The sequence below is a fragment of the Haliaeetus albicilla genome, chromosome 6 (assembly GCF_947461875.1).
Source record: "Haliaeetus albicilla chromosome 6, bHalAlb1.1, whole genome shotgun sequence".
In the NCBI taxonomy this organism is placed as follows: domain Eukaryota; kingdom Metazoa; phylum Chordata; class Aves; order Accipitriformes; family Accipitridae; genus Haliaeetus; species Haliaeetus albicilla.
This window is the reverse complement of record NC_091488.1, coordinates 21,293,944-21,312,378: the sequence shown is the minus strand read 5'-3', so window position 1 is coordinate 21,312,378 and position 18,435 is coordinate 21,293,944. Positions and strand designations below refer to the sequence as shown.

General features: G+C 40.5%; 1 protein-coding gene and 1 long non-coding RNA gene across 2 annotated transcripts in view; one reads left to right on the top strand and one right to left on the bottom strand.

The window, feature by feature from the left end:
• The window catches only part of LOC138685592 (uncharacterized), a 386,320-nt gene that overhangs the window by 68,528 nt on the left and 299,357 nt on the right, over positions 1 to 18,435 (top strand). The gene's annotated exons all lie outside the window — the stretch shown is intronic.
• Positions 14,570 to 17,269, bottom strand: LOC138685757 (uncharacterized). The gene is made up of 3 exons (XM_069786102.1): positions 16,357 to 17,269; positions 15,177 to 16,266; positions 14,570 to 14,913 (listed from the first exon to the last, which is right to left on the bottom strand). The coding sequence occupies exons 1-3, from the start codon at positions 16,450 to 16,452 to the stop codon at positions 14,570 to 14,572; spliced, it is 1,530 nt and encodes a 509-aa protein (XP_069642203.1). The 5' UTR covers positions 16,453 to 17,269.

Sequence of the window (18,435 nt, the reverse complement as noted above, 5' to 3'; positions counted from 1 at the left end):
AACTTCAGTATTCTGATGAGTTCAATGGCTAGTTCATCACTTTGCAAAGCAAGCTACTCAATTCACGTATCTTTGAAACCTAGCAGGGTTTCTTCCTTTGACTTTGGGGTATTTTGTATCAGACCTTTGTCTTTTTTTAGACTATTATTTATCATTGTTATGACCATGATTTCTCTGTTCCTACAGAAGAGAGTGTAACATAAACATACCCTTTTTAAAAGAAATTAAATTGTCTTTGTTTCTTCATAGTGAGAAGTATAACTAAGACTAGTCTTACAGGTAAAGAAAGACCTAAAAGAATGTATCCTACATAGTTTTTGAGGTGATTTTTTACTGCCTCAAATATTTCCAATATAGTCCTTTGTTGAAAAAAAAAAAATCTGCCCTACTTCAAATTTAAATACTTATGCTTTTGAAAGAAATAATCAGATAAATAATCTGATCTAATAAACTGTTAGATATATTGACAGTAATAATGGAGAGAAATAAGAAAACACTGTTAATATTATTAAAAAGAGGACTACTCATCTTCATTTTGAAAGTGAGAGCTTCTAATAGTATAAATCAATAATAGTTGATTTATTTCTTTTAATAAAAATAGCATTAGTATTTCTGGAACAGTGAACTGCTTTTGTGTACTGTTGACAAAGTGCATGTGCATAATTCTTATTGTATTGGCTTTGGCTGGGATAGAGTTAAATTTCTTCGTAGTAGCTTGTATGGTGCTATGTTTTGGATTTGTGATGACAACAGTGTTGATAACACATCGAAATTTTAGTTATTGCTTGCACAGAGCCAAGGCCTTTTCTGCTTCTCACCCCACCCCACCAGTGAGTAGGCTGGGGGTGCGCAAGGATTTGGGAAGGGACACAGCTGAGACAGCTGACCCCAACTGACCAAAGGGATATTCCATACTGTATGACGTCATGCTCATCAATAAAAGCTGGGGGAAAAAGAAGGGGGGGGGGGTGTGGATGAATATTCAGAGTTATGCCTTTTGTCTTCTCTATTGTCAGTTTGTTGGATTCTAATTTCCCTGACCAATTTGATTATGACATGGACCAAGCTTTTCAGAGCTGTTGCATGTCTCATATTGATCTAAAGTTATTTTAATTCTGGCAACTTTGAGGGAACAAAAAAAAAAACTATTGTGGTTTAAAGTGTGGAGGCCTCTAAAGGCAAACACAAAAAGGTTTCTAAATGTACCAAGGCTTAGGTCCCACTACAAAAGAAAAGATATGGAAATACTTTGACCAACATTAATATGAAAAAAAATTATGTCAGTTTTTGCCTAGAAATCAAAACCAGAGTTTGTATCCTCAGTTTCAACAAAAATAGGTATTTTCTTGAGAGATTTATTCCTTACCAGCAATCCTATCATTTTATTTTAAATAATATAAAAGAGAAATAAATAGTGAATAGATTTCCCTTCAATGCTACAATAGTGAAACACTCATCTACACTCTAGATGTTAAACTTAGGAACCTGCATATCACCATTTCTTAAATATCTAGTATATGATAGAATTTGCCAAAGTTTGAAATCAAACACTGTGGTATCTGTGTTTTGAGTCAAGGATATTCCTTGTATTCCTTGAAAGAAGTGTGGTCTCAGTTAGCTAACTCATTTTGGAACATGTGCATAAATGAAGTGATCACTTCCATGGTATTCTTCATTCCTTCAGCAGTTGCTTCATTACCTTTAGTAACAAGCTAAACCAATTGAGCAGCTTGGATTTTTCTCCCATCATAAATCTGTGGTTGCTGTAATTTTTGCATTGGTTTGTTAACTGGAAAGAAGAAGAGCCCATCAAGATACACTCTTCAGAGGATTCCCTCCATGGTCAAACGTAGTTGTATGGGTTTTGCAACAGAGGCAGCAAGGGTGAATGCTGAATACAGGTAATACTGAAAGAACTATACATTTCCGGAGTTCTCCAAGACCTAAATTTATTTCACAGGGCAATGAAGAGGGCAGTCTCATCTGAAAAGCTTTGGAAGTGTTTAATTTCATAGCTTAAAAGTGTAGGGTGTTACCTTTGTGTTTCTTCCTCTCTCCACATCCTTACCTGCTCTTGAATATTTAGCAAAAATGGTCTTGCTATTAGTTTGCCAGCTCTCCAGATTTTGAAATCATACACTTCTATAAAAAACAAGCACTCATCCAGCTAGTTTCACAAGTGAAACAAAGAGGGCTGTTTTAAGAGAAGTCAAATATTTAAGATAATAAAAAAATTTGTAACCATTTGTGTAATTTATCTCTTCCAGTAATTAGATGTTGAGGTAATTATCTTACCTCTACTTTGTTTCATGTGTCAACTGCAATGCCTTCAAACAACTTTCTTCCCTACACTAATTTTCAAAATGTTTAGTTTTTCCTGATCAGCTACCTAGCTTAGTGTTACAGAAATCGTGCAGTATTCTCATTAGTGACAATATGCTAATTTTTTTAAAATGAGGTTTAATTAAGTGCTTATATTTGTATGTTTCCACAGAATGTGAAGCAACATCAGAAAAGCAGGTGGGCAAGCAAAGCAGCACATACTTATACACTGATGATCATTTGATAATAAACCACTTGAGCTGGAATTTTAAAATGTGCATAGTGGAATTAGGCACCTAAATTTCAAGGGGAATACTTTTCAAGAGGAATTATGACTTGATCTAAAAAGAATTTAATGAACTTAAAGGAGACAGGAGTCAGATTGTTACCAAAATCTGGAATAAAACTCCCTAACAGCAATGAGAAGTTAAGAAGCAGGCACTCCTTTTTTGCAGCGCTGGGCACACGGGGGATCGCTCCACCTGTCGTGTGCACCTGTCTAGTCTAACTGTGCAGGTTAAATACACACCTGTTATACATATTCACTAAATTTCTGAAAAATGTTATACATAATCATTAACTTTCTGATAAATCATTAGCATATGTAAATGTCTCTTCACACAGGCGCAGTGAAGGTCTCTGGTGGTCTTCAGAAGCCCTCTGGTGGTCTTCCATAGTCTTCCTCACTTGTCCGCTTCTTGACCTCTCTTAGGTGATTCTGCGCAGTACGATTCTTGCCATCATCTATATTAATTTACATAAAAATGCATACTATGTCTATTCTTAAATGTAACCTTTCTAATAATTGGTCCCTCAGTCACACCATCTTATTAATATTCTTATGTTAAAACAATCATTGGTTAATCTCACTTAACTCTACTGATTGGAATCCTCGATAATTGGTTCGAGCTGGGAAGGGTAAGGGGTTTCCAAGCAGCAAACTGGTGTCCATAACAGTTTCCTTAGTTTCCTAAAACAAAACACTACAAATCAACAAATCTTTGTCAAAGTTTCTGTGGTTAACTGATTTTAGACAATACTTGAATTCTTATGGTTACACATGCTACATTTTCTAAAGTTCCTGACTTCCTATAACTACATTTCAAACTTAACACTCCCATACCTATGCTTCACAATTTTCTACTTCTTCATCAAACCAAACTCTTTTATGTGATTAAATTTTTATTTCTTTACCAGAATATTTGCAACAAGATCTCCAGCATCTAAATTGAAAAATGTAAAATTTCTTTGTACAGTGACAGCCTTTCCTGTCATATCTGAACTCTTTTGGAACCTATGCTTTTGGCTTAAAATTTCTCTAATTAACTACACAATTTATAGGGACTTGTATAGATAGTTTTGCTGACTGATTTTCTTTTATTGTGAAATTTAGTGAACATATAGACTAGCTTCACGTGATTCTTGGACACAATATATAGCAGCTATATACAAGCTAGAGGTACTATTATATATGAGATCAAAATACACAGTGTGTAGCTCAAATTATTTTTCATTCTGAACTACAGAAGTATTTGGAGTGTTGTGGCTTGGTGAAGTTTATTATGAAGTTCTCCCATTTGTAATAAAATAGTCATAAATACTGCAAATGGGAGTTAGTTTAACCTCAGCATACAGAGAGCTCAAAATCCTAGCAAATATAACAACCTTAGGAAGTTTATTGGATTATACATGAAACACTTGTAGCTGCCTGGAAGCTAGCAGGCTTCTAGTGTTGCATCCAGACCCTTTGGGGAAGAAAGACAGAAAGGGAAAAAATAATTTCTGCAGTGTGTATGCAAGACTATGAAATATTTTCTTCGTTCTGAATTGATCAGGAAGATATAGAAGTATCTTGGCAGAGGAAGAATAGAAAATCACTCATCTGGTGAAAAAAACCCCAACAACAGTCCAACAACAACAACAACAAAAAAAACCCAACAGACAAACAACCCAACTAAATCCAAGAACTCTCATTAACTGATGTGACAAATTTCATATTGATTTCACCCAGCTGTCATGAAGATGCACCATTGCTTTGCTGACTGTCCTACTAGAGAATTCAGTCACGCAGGGAGAGAATGGAGGTCTGTAATAGTTTCACCTGTTGCTTTACACACTGGAAATACTGTTCCTCTTTTTATTTGTTTTGTATAGCAAGTTGATGTCTTTGTCATGGGTGAGTGAGTCACTAATTACATGTAGGACCATATCATCAGCTAGCAACTAACCTTGCTCATGAAATCACTAGACCAGTGAAGGATCTGGTACCTTATTATTATGCAGTGCTACTGTATTATCTCTAGTTACTGTAATAAACAGATCGGGAGGATGTTTTACCCCTCTGTTGTATTACCCATATATTCAGTTCAGCTCTTGGTAGTTGAACAGATTAGGGGAAAAAAGTATGTAATGACTTGACTGGTTAGTATGTGTATTGAAGCATGTAAGTGAAAGTGCCTGACTTACACCTGGAAAGAATTAATCAACCAAAAGCAATGCCAGGTAGGATATTATATGTTTGCAAAGTACATACTCAAAATTAAGTGAACATTTTATTAGGAGGTTATGATTCAAATGTTTAGTTTGATCCCTTATTATTGCTGCTCACACCGATTTTTTTCCCTTCACTTAATCTCTTCTCCCTGAAATCCACCTATTATTAGACCATAATTCTTGTTTCTGATTGTATTCTAATGAATATTGGTTCATTTTAGTCCTTGTGTTGGTGACTTTGCATGCTCCTATTGCTAATGTGGGTTAATAGTCCAATACATTTAATGGTGTATCACTGAACTCTACCTGTACAGCTATGCTGCATAGTAGAAACTTTTGAGTTAAGTGACTATTGACCAAATATATGCATACTTTTTCAATTATGTTTTCAAGATACATGGAAAAAAAAACTTACACCAAGAACATGAAAGTGTCAGAAGTTAGGAGCAGAACAATCTGAGCTGAAAGAGGAGAGGAAATGGTGGGGAATGAAGAGTTCTGTGGAAGAGCCGGGAGATGTAAGGGAGGATGCAACAGTTTTTGAGGGCTGCAAGGGAGATACAAGAGGATGAAACAATCATAGCAGGGGGCTCAAGAACAGCAATGGTTCAAGGTTCTAGAGAAAGAAAGGAAGATTAATGTTTGTGAGCTATGTGAGAGGAAAAGAAAAGGAAGAGCAGGGGAAAAAAAATGGTTATATCTGAAAATTGGGATATTTGTAATTGTGCAATTTATTACTATTGTTTTTGTAGCACTATTGATAAAATAACCTGACAAAATAAATGAGCTTCATTGTTGGACTAGATGGATGCTAAGTACGATTGATATTACCATATGACAGGATAACAAATAAGAGTACACACATTCAGTTGAAATTTCTTTCTCAGGAAAAATGATGATTACTCAATCCCTTAAAATGTAAAACACTCAAATCGAGGTATTAAAATGAACGTCATGCGTCAAGTTGGCAATACTGCTTACAGCTAACTCTATCTGTGAAATAATTTTGACACCGCACTGTATTCTCTTATGGAAAGTTCGTTTAGTCCAATTTGGTCAGGCAACAGCAGAAAAGTAAAATTACAAAAACCTCCAATTACAAATTATAGAAAGGATTACTCACAATATCTTTAAAATCCCAGATTTGCAAAAGGATTTAGAATCATAAATTCCCCTGTAACCAAGGGGAATTAGTTGCATAGCTGCTTTTGTTAATCCGTGCCTTTATAAATTAGCTGTCTAAGCAAGACATTTGATGAAAAATTCAAGGAAAGGAACAAGCTTATAAAAGCAAAAATCTAATATTTTCTTTATGAATAAAGAATTTCACTCACAGAGGAAGCAAATCACTTTCTTCGGATACTAACAATAGATTTTTGCAAGGTTTTGATTTCTTTAAGGCCATGTTTCCTTCCTTTGCCTTTGCTGCTACTTACTCAACACTTATGACCTTGTTTACCTACAGATACTATACCCATTAAATCCTGTTATTACAGTCTTTATTCAGCCTCATCAACTTCTCCAAATGGAGTTGAGAGAACAGGAGAGGGGAGAAATATTAAAGTAGAATTAATAGGAATAGATAGTGATTCATAGTGTTTCACAGATACCATTAAGATAACAAACAGTGTATTCTTGATGAATAAATAGGGTTTTATAAAAAGCCTTCCAGCTTGCTTGTGGTGATAGCTTTTAAAGTATAAAGAACTAAAGCATACATTTTCTTCAGTCAAGGTTGTACTACGCAGTCATGGGGACATTAATGTTAAGGGGCTCATCGAATGAATGTCAGTCTTCTTTTATACTCAGTGAATATATCTTTCTTGGTTCATGAATTGAGAATAGATTATGATTTTTATGAACTTGTTCTGTTTGCTATTGTTCACTGGATGTTTTTGCGTGACCCTGCTGACTTCAACAAACACCAGTCATGATAGAATTGTGTGGGCAGAACCGAGAGAAAGTTGGTGCAACAAGTCAAATACAATTGATATTAGTTAAATGAATGAAAAATTTTTGTCCCTTTTGATACCTGAGATGTATTCCAGTTGCATTGCAACAGGTACAGTAACTCTGTTCTACTTTTGTATTGCTCATATGCTTGAAAGTACGTAGACCCCCATCCCAGTTGAAATGGGTCTTTATAATCCCTTTCAATAGCAGAAAAGGCAGAAATGTAAATGTTATGTAGGAATTCTATCATCTGTGTTCAAAAATCTCCATCTTGTACCTACCTCACTTCTGTGTTTAGACATCTTACCAATGAGTAGACTAAGGAATAGCTACACCATCTGCATAAACATCTGATGCAGATGCTCTGACTTCTTTTCCGCTCCATTCCCCCTAATCCTCTGTGTCATGAAGTCACTACCTCTCTCTTGACAATATCATCTTTCTATTGACTATGTAAGCTTCTTCAGTCTTCTGAGTGATCTTAGAACAATATGTAGGTTTGGGGGCTAATAATCTTAGCCCCCAAATTATTACAATAGGTTTCATGTAGGATTAAAGAAACAATTTCCATTTCAGCTATATCTGTGATTGATCATGCAGATGTCTTGCTAAATATGTTTGTGTAATAAAAGATCCTTTATGAATTCCTGTATTTAACCTATTTTTGCCCTATTTTTTTCTGATTTTCCAGAATCAGACATTGGAGAGATTTCTTTTCTTTGTAGACTCTGAGAGACATTATTACTCATAGCTGATACAGTGCTTTAAAGTGTCTTTTATTGCAAAATAAACACTTGAAATACACTGCTGGATATGAGGAATGGTCTGGATGGCAATGGTTTATAGTGACAGTGCAATCAATTGTAGGTATTAGTTTTCAGTATAGAAACAATTTATGAGTCTCTTTGTCAAAATGAAGTTTGACTTATCTTTCTGATCAGCAGGACTAGGAATACCAAGGTCAGAGAAGACTGAAATAATTTGGAAAATGTCTGGTTTTGGTATTTGTTTGTTTGTTTCTCTCCAAATTTACATTCCTAATGCTTTGTATAATCCTGTGTGTTAAAACTTGTTGGAAATTTAATTCAGCTGATTAATTTTAGAGAAGCCTAATAAGAATAATTTTAATTGTTTTGTTTAGGATATATTTGAACCTTTCCAAAGTCTACTTAAACCACTTTGCAAGCCCATCTTTTAAAAGCCATACATTGTAGTTTGAAAGAAAAAATATCAAAATAAAGTGGTTATGATCTCTTATGAATATTTTTTCCTATATAATAGTATTTCCCTTGATAATATGTAACTGTGTCTCATTGGAAAGGCAGTGAGTGAGCTTGTTTGTCATTTTGGTCATCAATATTGAAGGATATTTCTACTGATCTGGTAACTGTTCATAAGAAATTTTTGAAAGCATGCAAAAATGTTTTCTAGCTTGCACTATGTGAGAAAACAAACAGCATAAGTGGAGGAACTCAACCTTGTAACCCACAGAACTCAGCAGCAGAATGAGAAGGATTTGATATTTTGTATTCTCTTGCATTACTTGAGTGGATCTACATTTATCTTCTGTTGACTTTCATAGCATAAAATGGAAATCCATGTAGAGTTTCATGGATGCGTCAACATGTACAAAACATGGATATCAAAACTATCACATTGATTTTTTTTGAAAGGAAATAGTTAATCTAAGGAAACTAAGTTCTATAAAGCAAAAGATCAGAATATTGGTAGACAGCTGGCCATAAAATATCCTAGTAATCTATTAAAAAAATCAGTAATAATATACATTGAAAAGACTTTTGCCCATTCTTGCTGGAGAAGGTTGAATATTTTAAAGAATTCATTGTCACTTTGAAGAACGGATTCTTATTCTACTCTGAGGCAGCACTGAGTGAAAAGTTGAATGCTACATTATGCTTGCTAAGGAACTAATGTGCATTATCTACTTCAGCAATATTTATAATTGGGGACTGTAGCTGGCAGATGATATGTTAGATTGCAAACAGTGTCAGAAAGTAGAGGGCTCTTTCCATTAGACAACTAAAATGCTGAACTTCATGTTCCCTCAGATGGAATTTAATTTGTAATAGAATATGTGTTTATGAAGTGCACATTCATAGATGGTGATTCTTTTGCTATATGCCTGTCATATGCATTCAGTAATCTCTTACAAGGTAAGCTGTACAGATGTACCATTGTAAGTCCGATTAATGTGGAAAGGCATTAAGAATGTGGGTGAAGGGGTGAACTGATTCTCTCAAGGGTCAAGTGGAATAAAAGGAATAAGAAATACATTATTTTTAAGAATCTTCATCCTTTCACCCCTTGCTATCTTACTTTTTACTATTTATTTTATTAATTTTGGCTTTTTGTTTTTTGTCATATTACACAGTTAGGAATAATCAGAGATCAAATGCTACAGCCAATGCTACACCCATCTATAACATGTTCTTCAGTGCCTCAAATTTAAGTACCTGCTTCTCCAGGGAAAATCAAATTATAATTTGGCATTTAGCAACTTAGGAAAACTGCCTCAGTTCACCAAGAAGAATTTGGTGCATAAAAGGGTGATCTAAAAAGCCTGGATGTTAAGTGGGAAGCAGCTGAGACATGACCATTACCAAAGAGATGAGATGTGAATTCCTGCCCCTCTCTAGATGCTAAATGCTTACATGTTGCAAAGCAGGTACTTCTGTCCACCATCTTGGTGATTCTTTTACAGGTCAGAGTTTTCTAAACTCAGTAGGGATTTCTGTACACTAAAGCATTCTTTTCAAAAGGACTGAAGAGGTCTCACTCTGTTTAAACTGCTCCTATTAACAACTCATTAGAGTGGATGCTGAAAGGGAGAAGCACAAGAGCCGATTAATGCTCTCAATATTGGTACTGGATTTTTTACTTAACATCTGTCTTAACTCTTTCTAAATCTTAAAAAATTCCAGTTAAAAGTTTAGATTTAATTTTCAGAATGAATATTCCTCTGTCCTTGTCTCATGTGTGCTGCATTGGAACAGAGAAGAAATTCTGCAAGGTATAGCACCCACCTTTGAAAGCCTCATTGTGGTTGTCAGGATTACTGGACCAGAACACCTTCCCAGTCTCCAGCATATCCTCTTTCTCTACCATAACACCATCATAAAAAAAGACCCAGGTTATTGCTGTTTGTCAGCTACTCCCTCATAGACTTGTTTCACTACAAAGGAAATAAATTGTAGGGTATTTTTTTCTGCTGGAGGAGATGCAAAATATTCCAGTACTTTGATCTGAATAATTGGAGAACCAAAATTGCAAGGATCACTGCAGATAAACTCAAGGGTGACCATATGGGTTCACAAGCAAAGCAGAATTTAGCAATAATGTCAATATTAGAGTGTTTTACTTGTCATTCTCACTCTGAAGTCAAAACACTATTAGAAGCTACTCCAGCCTTTAAATTAGAATAGTAACCTCAGAGTAAATTGGCCTTTGGATAAAATAGTTGTGAATGCCCTTTCTCCTCCTCCTTGCTGAAGTCTCTTCCAGTTCTTTTATGAGGGTCTGACTACAAGGAGAATTTTGGTTCAGGTATAAAGTACATGTTTGTCTTTTTCAAGGAAGAAAGAAGAGTGTTTTTTGTTTTCTAATCTAAATTGCTGAAGTTTCCTGTCTTTATTACAATTAAAAGAGAGAAAAAAAAAAAAAAGAAATAAAAGAGGAAAGCCTCCTCCAGGCTTTTATCTTCTGGAATGTAGTGTGTGCTGCAGTGCATTACTAGATTGTACTTCTACATTGCACATTTTTGATGTATTCAGAAAGTACATTTAGGTGTATTTGAATGGTAAAATACAGGATAAATTGTAGAGATTTTCCAGTCAACAAAAAAGATTTGGAACTTTCCATAGCTTTCTTGTCTATTTAGAAACATAGCAATTCACACTTTGCATGATCTTAATCATACATTTTAATTAAAGATATTTTACTACAAGGATTACACTCAAAGCACAGCTGCTTCTCACTGTGAACCATAGCCTTCTAGCACTTCAGTGGTCACAGTGTAAATACTGCTTGTCTGCCATCAAGTTTGTCAGACAACTCATTGCTCTGAAGCAGAGGTGGTGATTGCTGCAGTAATAAAAATGGAGATAAACTGGAAAACATACATCTTGTGTATGAAACGTTTTCCATTTCAACAAGATATAGTTAAAATTAATGGGACAGACCTTCAGATTGTTTAAAGAAGCTAAAGTAGTTGTAGGTAAGATGTAATTGCTTGGAATATGCTTTCATTTTGAAACACTTTAATATTTTTCTGGAGTGAATTAAAACAAAAAATCACAAAAAAACCCCTGTCTAATTTTCCATTCTGTTTTTACTAGTTTGTTATGTCCAAGTTACAGAACAGTTTTTCTGAATTTTTTTACACTGAAAAGCTTGTATTGGTAAAAGCATGATAAACCTAATTGTTGCCTTCAAGAACTGACGTTCAGTTTGAGAACCTGGATGTAGCATTCGCTGCATATCAAGGTACCACGATTAGATCACTGGTTGGCCCGGACCAGGGGAAGAGACAGATAACACACATAGTGTGAGCGCCAACTTCCGCCTTTTATTGCGCAGTTGATTCCTTTTATATTAACAAGGGTAGGCGGGGTTACAGATACGTCATAGGGCTGCAACTAAGCCTCCATCTTTCCATAACATCGTGAGATCTTCCGGACGCCAAACCCTACATCTCCCCCTCCCTATGACTAACTAATTTCTATTGTTATGAACGCAAAAAACTAACTGTGCAGAGTACTATAACATAAGCATATTTCTACAACTAAATTTAAACACTATGTCTTAAACACACCTAAACGTAATCCACACAAGTGGTAAATGGAAAATTAAGGCTTATTATCTGGGGCATCCAGATTCCCGGCTGTAAGCAATTCTGCAACTCCGTCTCTGACAGCCGGGTCCCATAAAGGCACGTATCGATGGACTCTGAGAGGGATGTCATTCGGATACACATCGGGCTCCCCAGTTGGTTTTGCATCCACTGCCAGAAATTTGTAGCGGATACCCAAGCAATCTGTGAAGAAAACACTATGAGGTTGGGGCAGGACGAACCATACGACTAGGAACCCATTTCAGTAGCCCTTCAGGCATCTGTACACAAGCATACCCTCGCCCGAGACAACGCAGCTCAAACGGCCCATCCCATTGGTGTGTCTGAAAGTCACACACGCGGACCAACGGATAGGGACCTTTCTCTTCCGTGCTCGTAAAATGTCACTGCGCCGCCATCTGCTCCAGGTCCCCTCGAACTGTCTGATTTAATGAAGTTAATGCAGTTAACAGAAGATGCTGTGTACGGAGAGCAGGTGTGTTATCCTGTAACCAGGATGGCTCCTCCTACTCCCCCTCCCTAAGCCGACTGAGCAAGGTCTTTAAGGTTTGATGTGCTCGTTCTACAATGGCCTGGCTGGTGCTATTATAAGGGATGCCCTGTATAAGATTAATAGCCCAGGTTGCACAAAACCATTTCACCTTTTCCCCAGTGTAAACTGCACCATTGTCTGTCTTAATCTGTTGTGGAATACCTAATTGAGCTATGCAAGCACGCCAATGTTGTATAACTGCCAAACTATTCTGTTTAGTATGCGCTGTAGCAAGAATATATCTACTATAGGTGTCTACTGTAACATGTAAATACTGCTGTGGCTTAAAAGAGCATTTTCTGTAATATCTGTTTGCCATATCTGATTTGGCCGCAAACCACGAGGGTTGACCCCAGCTTCCCAAAGGGGTCCTTGGACACAATGAGGGCAAGCTGCGACAATTTCTTTGGCTTCAGCACGAGAAATGCCCGTTAGTGTCACCAAGCCTCGTGGACCACAATGCAAGAGGCGGTGTAACATTATCGCGCGTGCCCTTGCTGGCGTGATGTTATCATCGCCAACAACAGCCAACAACGCTTGTGCCGCCTGGTTGGCGCGGCTGTTCCCTTCAGCTAATGGTCCAGGGAGACCAGAATGACTGGTGACATGAATAGGGAAAACAGGTGCACTACGTAACTGTAAGGCATTCAGCAGCATACCAGCTATCTCCATAGAAGAAGCTAATGCCCATTCCCCCGCAACCAAAAGCTTATATACATACAGTGAATCCATGACCACATTTAAAGGCTCTGTCGGCCAACGTAACAATGCCATGGTCACTGCCTTAGCCTCCAAAAACTGTACTGAGCGACTTGGCTCAGTATATACTACCTGGTGCCATGTCCCATCTTCTTTCCAAACACAAACGGCCTTGCTGGTCTTGGAGGACGCGTCGGTAAAAATTGTGCACCTGTCATTAGGGTGTTTCGCCACTTGCTGTGCTGGAAGAATGGGTAAAGCATGCAAGATCTCCCCACAAGGATGGACCTCATGTCCCGCTATTATCCCTGCAAACTCCGCTAATGCACCCTGTAAAGCAAACACCTGCGGATAAACCAAATTCCATTGCATTAGGGAGCAGGGCAAAACAATGCGGTTTGGGTCTCTGCCAGTAAAATGTTGACAAGCCCCTCGGCAACGCATGATCATGGTGGCTACCAACAGCGGCCAACTAATGATGGCTGTGTGTACCTTACCCTGATGTAACAATGCAAAGGGCCACTCCGGGCCTTCTGCAGTCTGTATCAATACACCGTGGCAGCTCTGACTGGCCACAAAGAGCCGCGCATCAATTGGCTGTGTGGGTCGAAAGCTCTGCAGGCCCCACTGCTGGGCCCGTTGGGCTATGTTTTCTAGCAACTCACGTTGTACTGGTTGCAATACACGTGGCGTCTGCAAGGGTTCCCCTGCCCCGGAGTAGTTGGTACAAGAGATTCATTTCATCTTCCACAATGGGAATGAAGTTCCTCAGCCACAATAGTTTGCCTACTAACTTTTGGGCATCATGTAAAGTATACACTTGGTCAGGGACCATAAAACTTTGAGCAGTGACTGTGCGGGGGGTTACTTGAGTGCCTAGATAACTAACAGAAGGTCCCATTTGTGTTTTGTTAGGGGATATGTGTAGCCCATACTCACTTAGTTGTTGGACTGTCTGATCATAAAGGCGTTGCAACACAGACTCATCCTGATGGGACAGTAAAATGTCGTCCATATAATGTATGATGGTGGCCTCCGGGTAGTCTTTTCGCAAAGAATGCAAGGCCTTACCTACCGCGATCTGACAGAGAGTTGGCGAATTTTTCATGCCTTGAGGGAGCATTTTCCACTGATACCGTTGCATGGGCGCTTGATGGTTCCTCTCCGGGATAGAGAAGGCAAACCGCTCACGATCTCCTGGGTGTAAGGGAATACTGAAAAAACAATCTTTTATATCAATCACAATGACACCTTGTCCTTTCGGCACAATGGCCTGAGAGGGCAGTCCTGGCTGTAAAGCCCCCATGTCCTGTAAGCAGGCATTGACTGATCGCAAGTCATGGAGGAGTCACCACGCCCCTGACTTTTTCTTTATGACAAATACAGGAGTATTCCAGGGACTGGTGGAGGGTTCAAGATGGCCCATTTGCACTTCCCTTTGCACTAATTCTACTACTGCCACCCGCTTCTCCTCAGTCATTGGCCACTGCTCCACCCACACTGGCTTGTCCGTTAGCCAAGTGAGCTTCAAGGGACGGCAGACAGCAGTGGCCATCATTAAAAATCCGTGGAAAGGTGACATCCCCAACACTGTAGGCAGCAGCGCCCAAGAATAGCTGTCGGGACCACTGCCACCATCGGGTTGCACCACGCCACCCTATCAGCATCTGCAGCAGTTGTAGGCTGGGCAAGAGTGGTTTTTACCAGGGCTTTACTTTTCCTCGACTCTTGCGCCCCCCCACCCCTATTAATTGCCCTTGTATTATGGTGGGCCACCCTGGGGGCCAGACATGAACCAGAATCACAGTGACATCCGGTCCCCTATCTAATAGGGCCAGCAGACTAATGCTTCGTGGAGAAAGGGGCGGTTCCACCTCTAAAGTGATCACACTTTCCGGACGGGTTTTCATGCCCATGATCAATGCTATTTGGGCAACAGGAGGAACTATTGGAACTGTTGTTACATTGCCCTGATCCTGTCCCTCCTTCTCGGCGGTCAGTTCCACGGGAGTATCGTTTGATCCTGAGTTGTTGTCGCTGGGTCCTGTACAAAATTTAAAGGGGAGGGCCCGGACCCCATCCCTCCCCCCATACCATTTCCCCACATCGGTTCTCGTTGTTTTGCATACCCCGGAGCCCCCTGCTGGACCCCGGGTACACGGCAGTCTCGAGCTCTGTGGCCGAGCCTACCACATCTCCAACAACGGAGGTTGCCCGCCCCTACCTCCTGAGTCGACCCTCCGGGTCTGGTTGCGCAATTCCTAGCTATATGGCCCCTACCCCCACATCGGTGACAAGCGCCTGTACCCGCTTGCAAAACTTGTTCCAAAGCCGCCGCTATCGGACGCGCTTCCTGTTGCTGCTCTCTTTCCAGTACGTGACGTATTACTTCACCTAACGATGAACCCGCTGGCAGATGAGAGAGAAGCCCTGCGGTCTGCGGGTTGACTTGAGCCTTAGCACACTCAACCACAATTGCTTCCTTAGCCATCTCTGGAGGGTTTGCAGCCTGTATAGCAAGCTGAAGCTGATCTAAAAAAGCAGTAAACCTCTCGGCAATCCCCTGGCAGATCTTTACACAGGGGGGATCTGCTCTGTCCATAGCTGCGACACACTTAAATGCGGCCAAAGTGGTAGTCGCAACTGCCGCAAAGTCACGTCCGCGCATGCCCTGTGCCTGCGCCTGCACCTGAGGTGTCACAAACTGCCCCTCCCCCATGAGTTGTTCTATGGTCACCCCTGCTAGGTGGCGACCAGGAGCCTGAGCACCGGTCATGATCTTAAGGCACTGAGCTCGCCATTCCTCCTTAAACAACAACAGCAATGATGGGGGCAGTACCCCTCTCATCAGCTGTATCACATCAAAGGGCGCAACAGACGTTGAAAGCAGACATTCAAACAAAGTAAGCACCTGCGCGGAATTCACTCCATGCGCCTGCACAGTACTCGCAAGTTCCCGAACGGTCTTTACATCAAAAGGTGTCCACTCATACCCTCCCCGCGCCGCTGCACGAATAGGGAGAACGTCTGGCTGGAACTGAACCCCTGAAAGGCAACATTCTTTGGCCACCAGTCGCCAGTCTGTGCCCTTTTGGGTGCCCCCTTCCTGGCCATCCCCGGCCCCCTGTGTGGGGGGCATTAACGGCACCATACGCTCCGCATTCTGTATGGCCCCCTCAAGCCTTCGCAACAGACCCTGTACTCTCTGCAAAGCGTTTGGTCCCTCCTCTGTCCGAATCTGTGGCGCAGATTTCGATGGCCTCCGTATTACACCATCCACCTTCTCTTCGTCAGAACTATCAGAATTGCCCTGTACTGGCACCTCGCGCCACTTCCGGAAGGACCCAGACGAGGGTTTAACCCATTCCAGCAAAGGCACAGTAGATGGTGCAGCAGGCTTAGACTCAGGTAAAGGCCCAACAGGTACAGGCTCCACTGGCAAAGGCTCAGCAGGCACAGGCTCAGCAGGCACAGGCACAGGAGGCACAGGCACAGGAGGCTCGGTCCCAGGAGGCTCAGTCCGCTCTCCCAGCAAGGGTGCCTGATTTCCCTCCTGGGGGGGTATTTCCTCCTCTACCACCATCCCCAACCCCTGCAGTCTCCTAATTATTTCCTCCGCGGGTGGCCGTTCCTCCCACTCTCTCAACTTACGGTATAAATGTCCCTTAACATCCCTGCCTGGAACCCAGTCGAAGAGGCATTCCTCTAAGTCCCTCCGAACCACCCGCCATAATTCTTCCCATAGAAACTTCCGGGGGGGGGGCACATCTGGCCCCGCTGATGCTGCTTCAACAGGAAAAAACCTCAGTCTCCGCCGTACCTTCCGCGTCCCCGCCCTTAATCAGAGAGAGATCGGTCTGTGAACCCCTCTCCACGGTCGCCCACTCCGTCTGAGTCTGACTTACTGTCCCTGGGGGCACTGTCTCCCGTTGTTCCTGAGGCGGCGCCTCATCTGCAAACAAAGCAGCTCGTGCCGCCAACCAGCACGCCCCAGCTTTCTGTCCTTCCGTAACCACCCTCTCCACTTTTCCCCAAGTTTGTAATTGTTCTGCAGCTCTGCGCTCGCCCCCGAGCGCAGATTGGAGCAAAAGCTCCCGAATCTCTCCCCATTTTGGGGGGTTTAGAACTTCTCTAGGAGAACCAATGCCTCCCCGGCGCAACATCCACTGGATGCATTCGCCCATGGGGCCCTTCCTAATTGTTCCGCGGGCACCCACCTCATCAGCTAACACCTTCAATACCTTAATCACTTTCGCAAGTTCCATCGTCGCCTGTGCGACCGATCACGTTGGGGTCACCACTATGTAGCATTCGCTACATATCAAGGTACCACGATTAGATCACTGGTCGGCCCGGACCAGGGGAAGAGACAGATAACACACACAGTGTGGGCGCCCACTTCCGCCTTTTATTGCGCAGTTGATTCCTTTTATACTAACAAGGGTAGGCGGGGATTACAGATACGTCATAAGGCTGCTACTAACCCTCCGTCTTTCCGTAACATCGCGAGATCTTCCGGATGCCGAACCCAACACCTGGACACAAGCCTTCAAATAAGGCAAAACAGACTAAAAACTTACAATTTTTACCTTTGTTTTCACCATCATGCTGTTTTTTTGTTCTCCTGGGCTGAGATCTATTGACAAAAGAATAAAAAAATATTGACACAATACTGGCTAGAGTATTACTAACAAGGAAATAGGAAGTCTTAATAGGGCTGGTTTAAGATAACATTAGGAGCACTTTATGGTGTTGAAATAGAGTTAAAAGTCTCAATTATGATATTTATGTAAATACTTACTACACCTTTTTAAATTGAGTACTGTGCACAGAAAACATCAGGGTTTAGCTTAGTAATATCTAGAGTAGTTTGGATTGTCTTTTGTTTAATCTGTGGTGCATTGTTTACTAGGTTGGAAATCTAGACTTTTTTTGCTTGGCACTTAAGGGAGTGCAATCTCTAGGATTTGAAATGTTTGGCATGTTTATGGTATTTTACTTTTTTAAAGGACATCCAGTTGGAAAATTTCTCTCTTAAAATGACAAAATCTAGCTCTTAGTGATGTGAGAGGAGAGCCTGGATAACAAAATATATAATTCTTTCTGACTGTGCAAGAAATATTTTATAGTGACAACCGTAAAGCATTTATCTAATTTCAAAATCACTATAAGACTGCAATCACAGTATATCCAAGATGAAAAATTAGCTGCTAATGTCTCTCTGATCCAAAAGGAGGTTAAGCTAAAGCTACTTGTTTTCTAGCTTCCATTTCCACAGTGCATGGATTGGCTATGTGAGAACAAGACTCAGCATTGCCTGTAGGTCGATGTAGCACGCCAGCATATACACTAGGATGAATTTCTCTTACCCAAGATTTCATAAGTGTCTTAAGGGTTTGCAGTGACTTTTTTAATTGCTGAAATTTCGTTCCTTTCATTTCAGAAGCAACTTTCTCTGTTTCTTCTCACAAATACATGCTGTTAGAATAATACGAAGTACAGTTGCAAGTTGATTAAAGAAAAAAAGTGTAATTAAAATGTGGTTACACAATAGGTATACTTTCTC

What these genes read in the sequence shown, in the direction of transcription:
- LOC138685757 (XM_069786102.1), bottom strand. Translation starts at nt 16,452, where the DNA reads ATGGTGGTAGAGGAGGAAATACCCCCCCAGGAGGGAAATCAGGCACCC. An exon ending in GGACCGAGCCTCCTGTGCCT is followed by an intron (nt 16,267 to 16,356) that starts GTGCCTCCTGTG and finishes CCTGAGTCTAAG; the next exon opens with CCTGCTGCACCATCTACTGT. An exon ending in GGAACAAGTTTTGCAAGCGG is followed by an intron (nt 14,914 to 15,176) that starts GTACAGGCGCTT and finishes AATTTTGTACAG; the next exon opens with GACCCAGCGACAACAACTCA.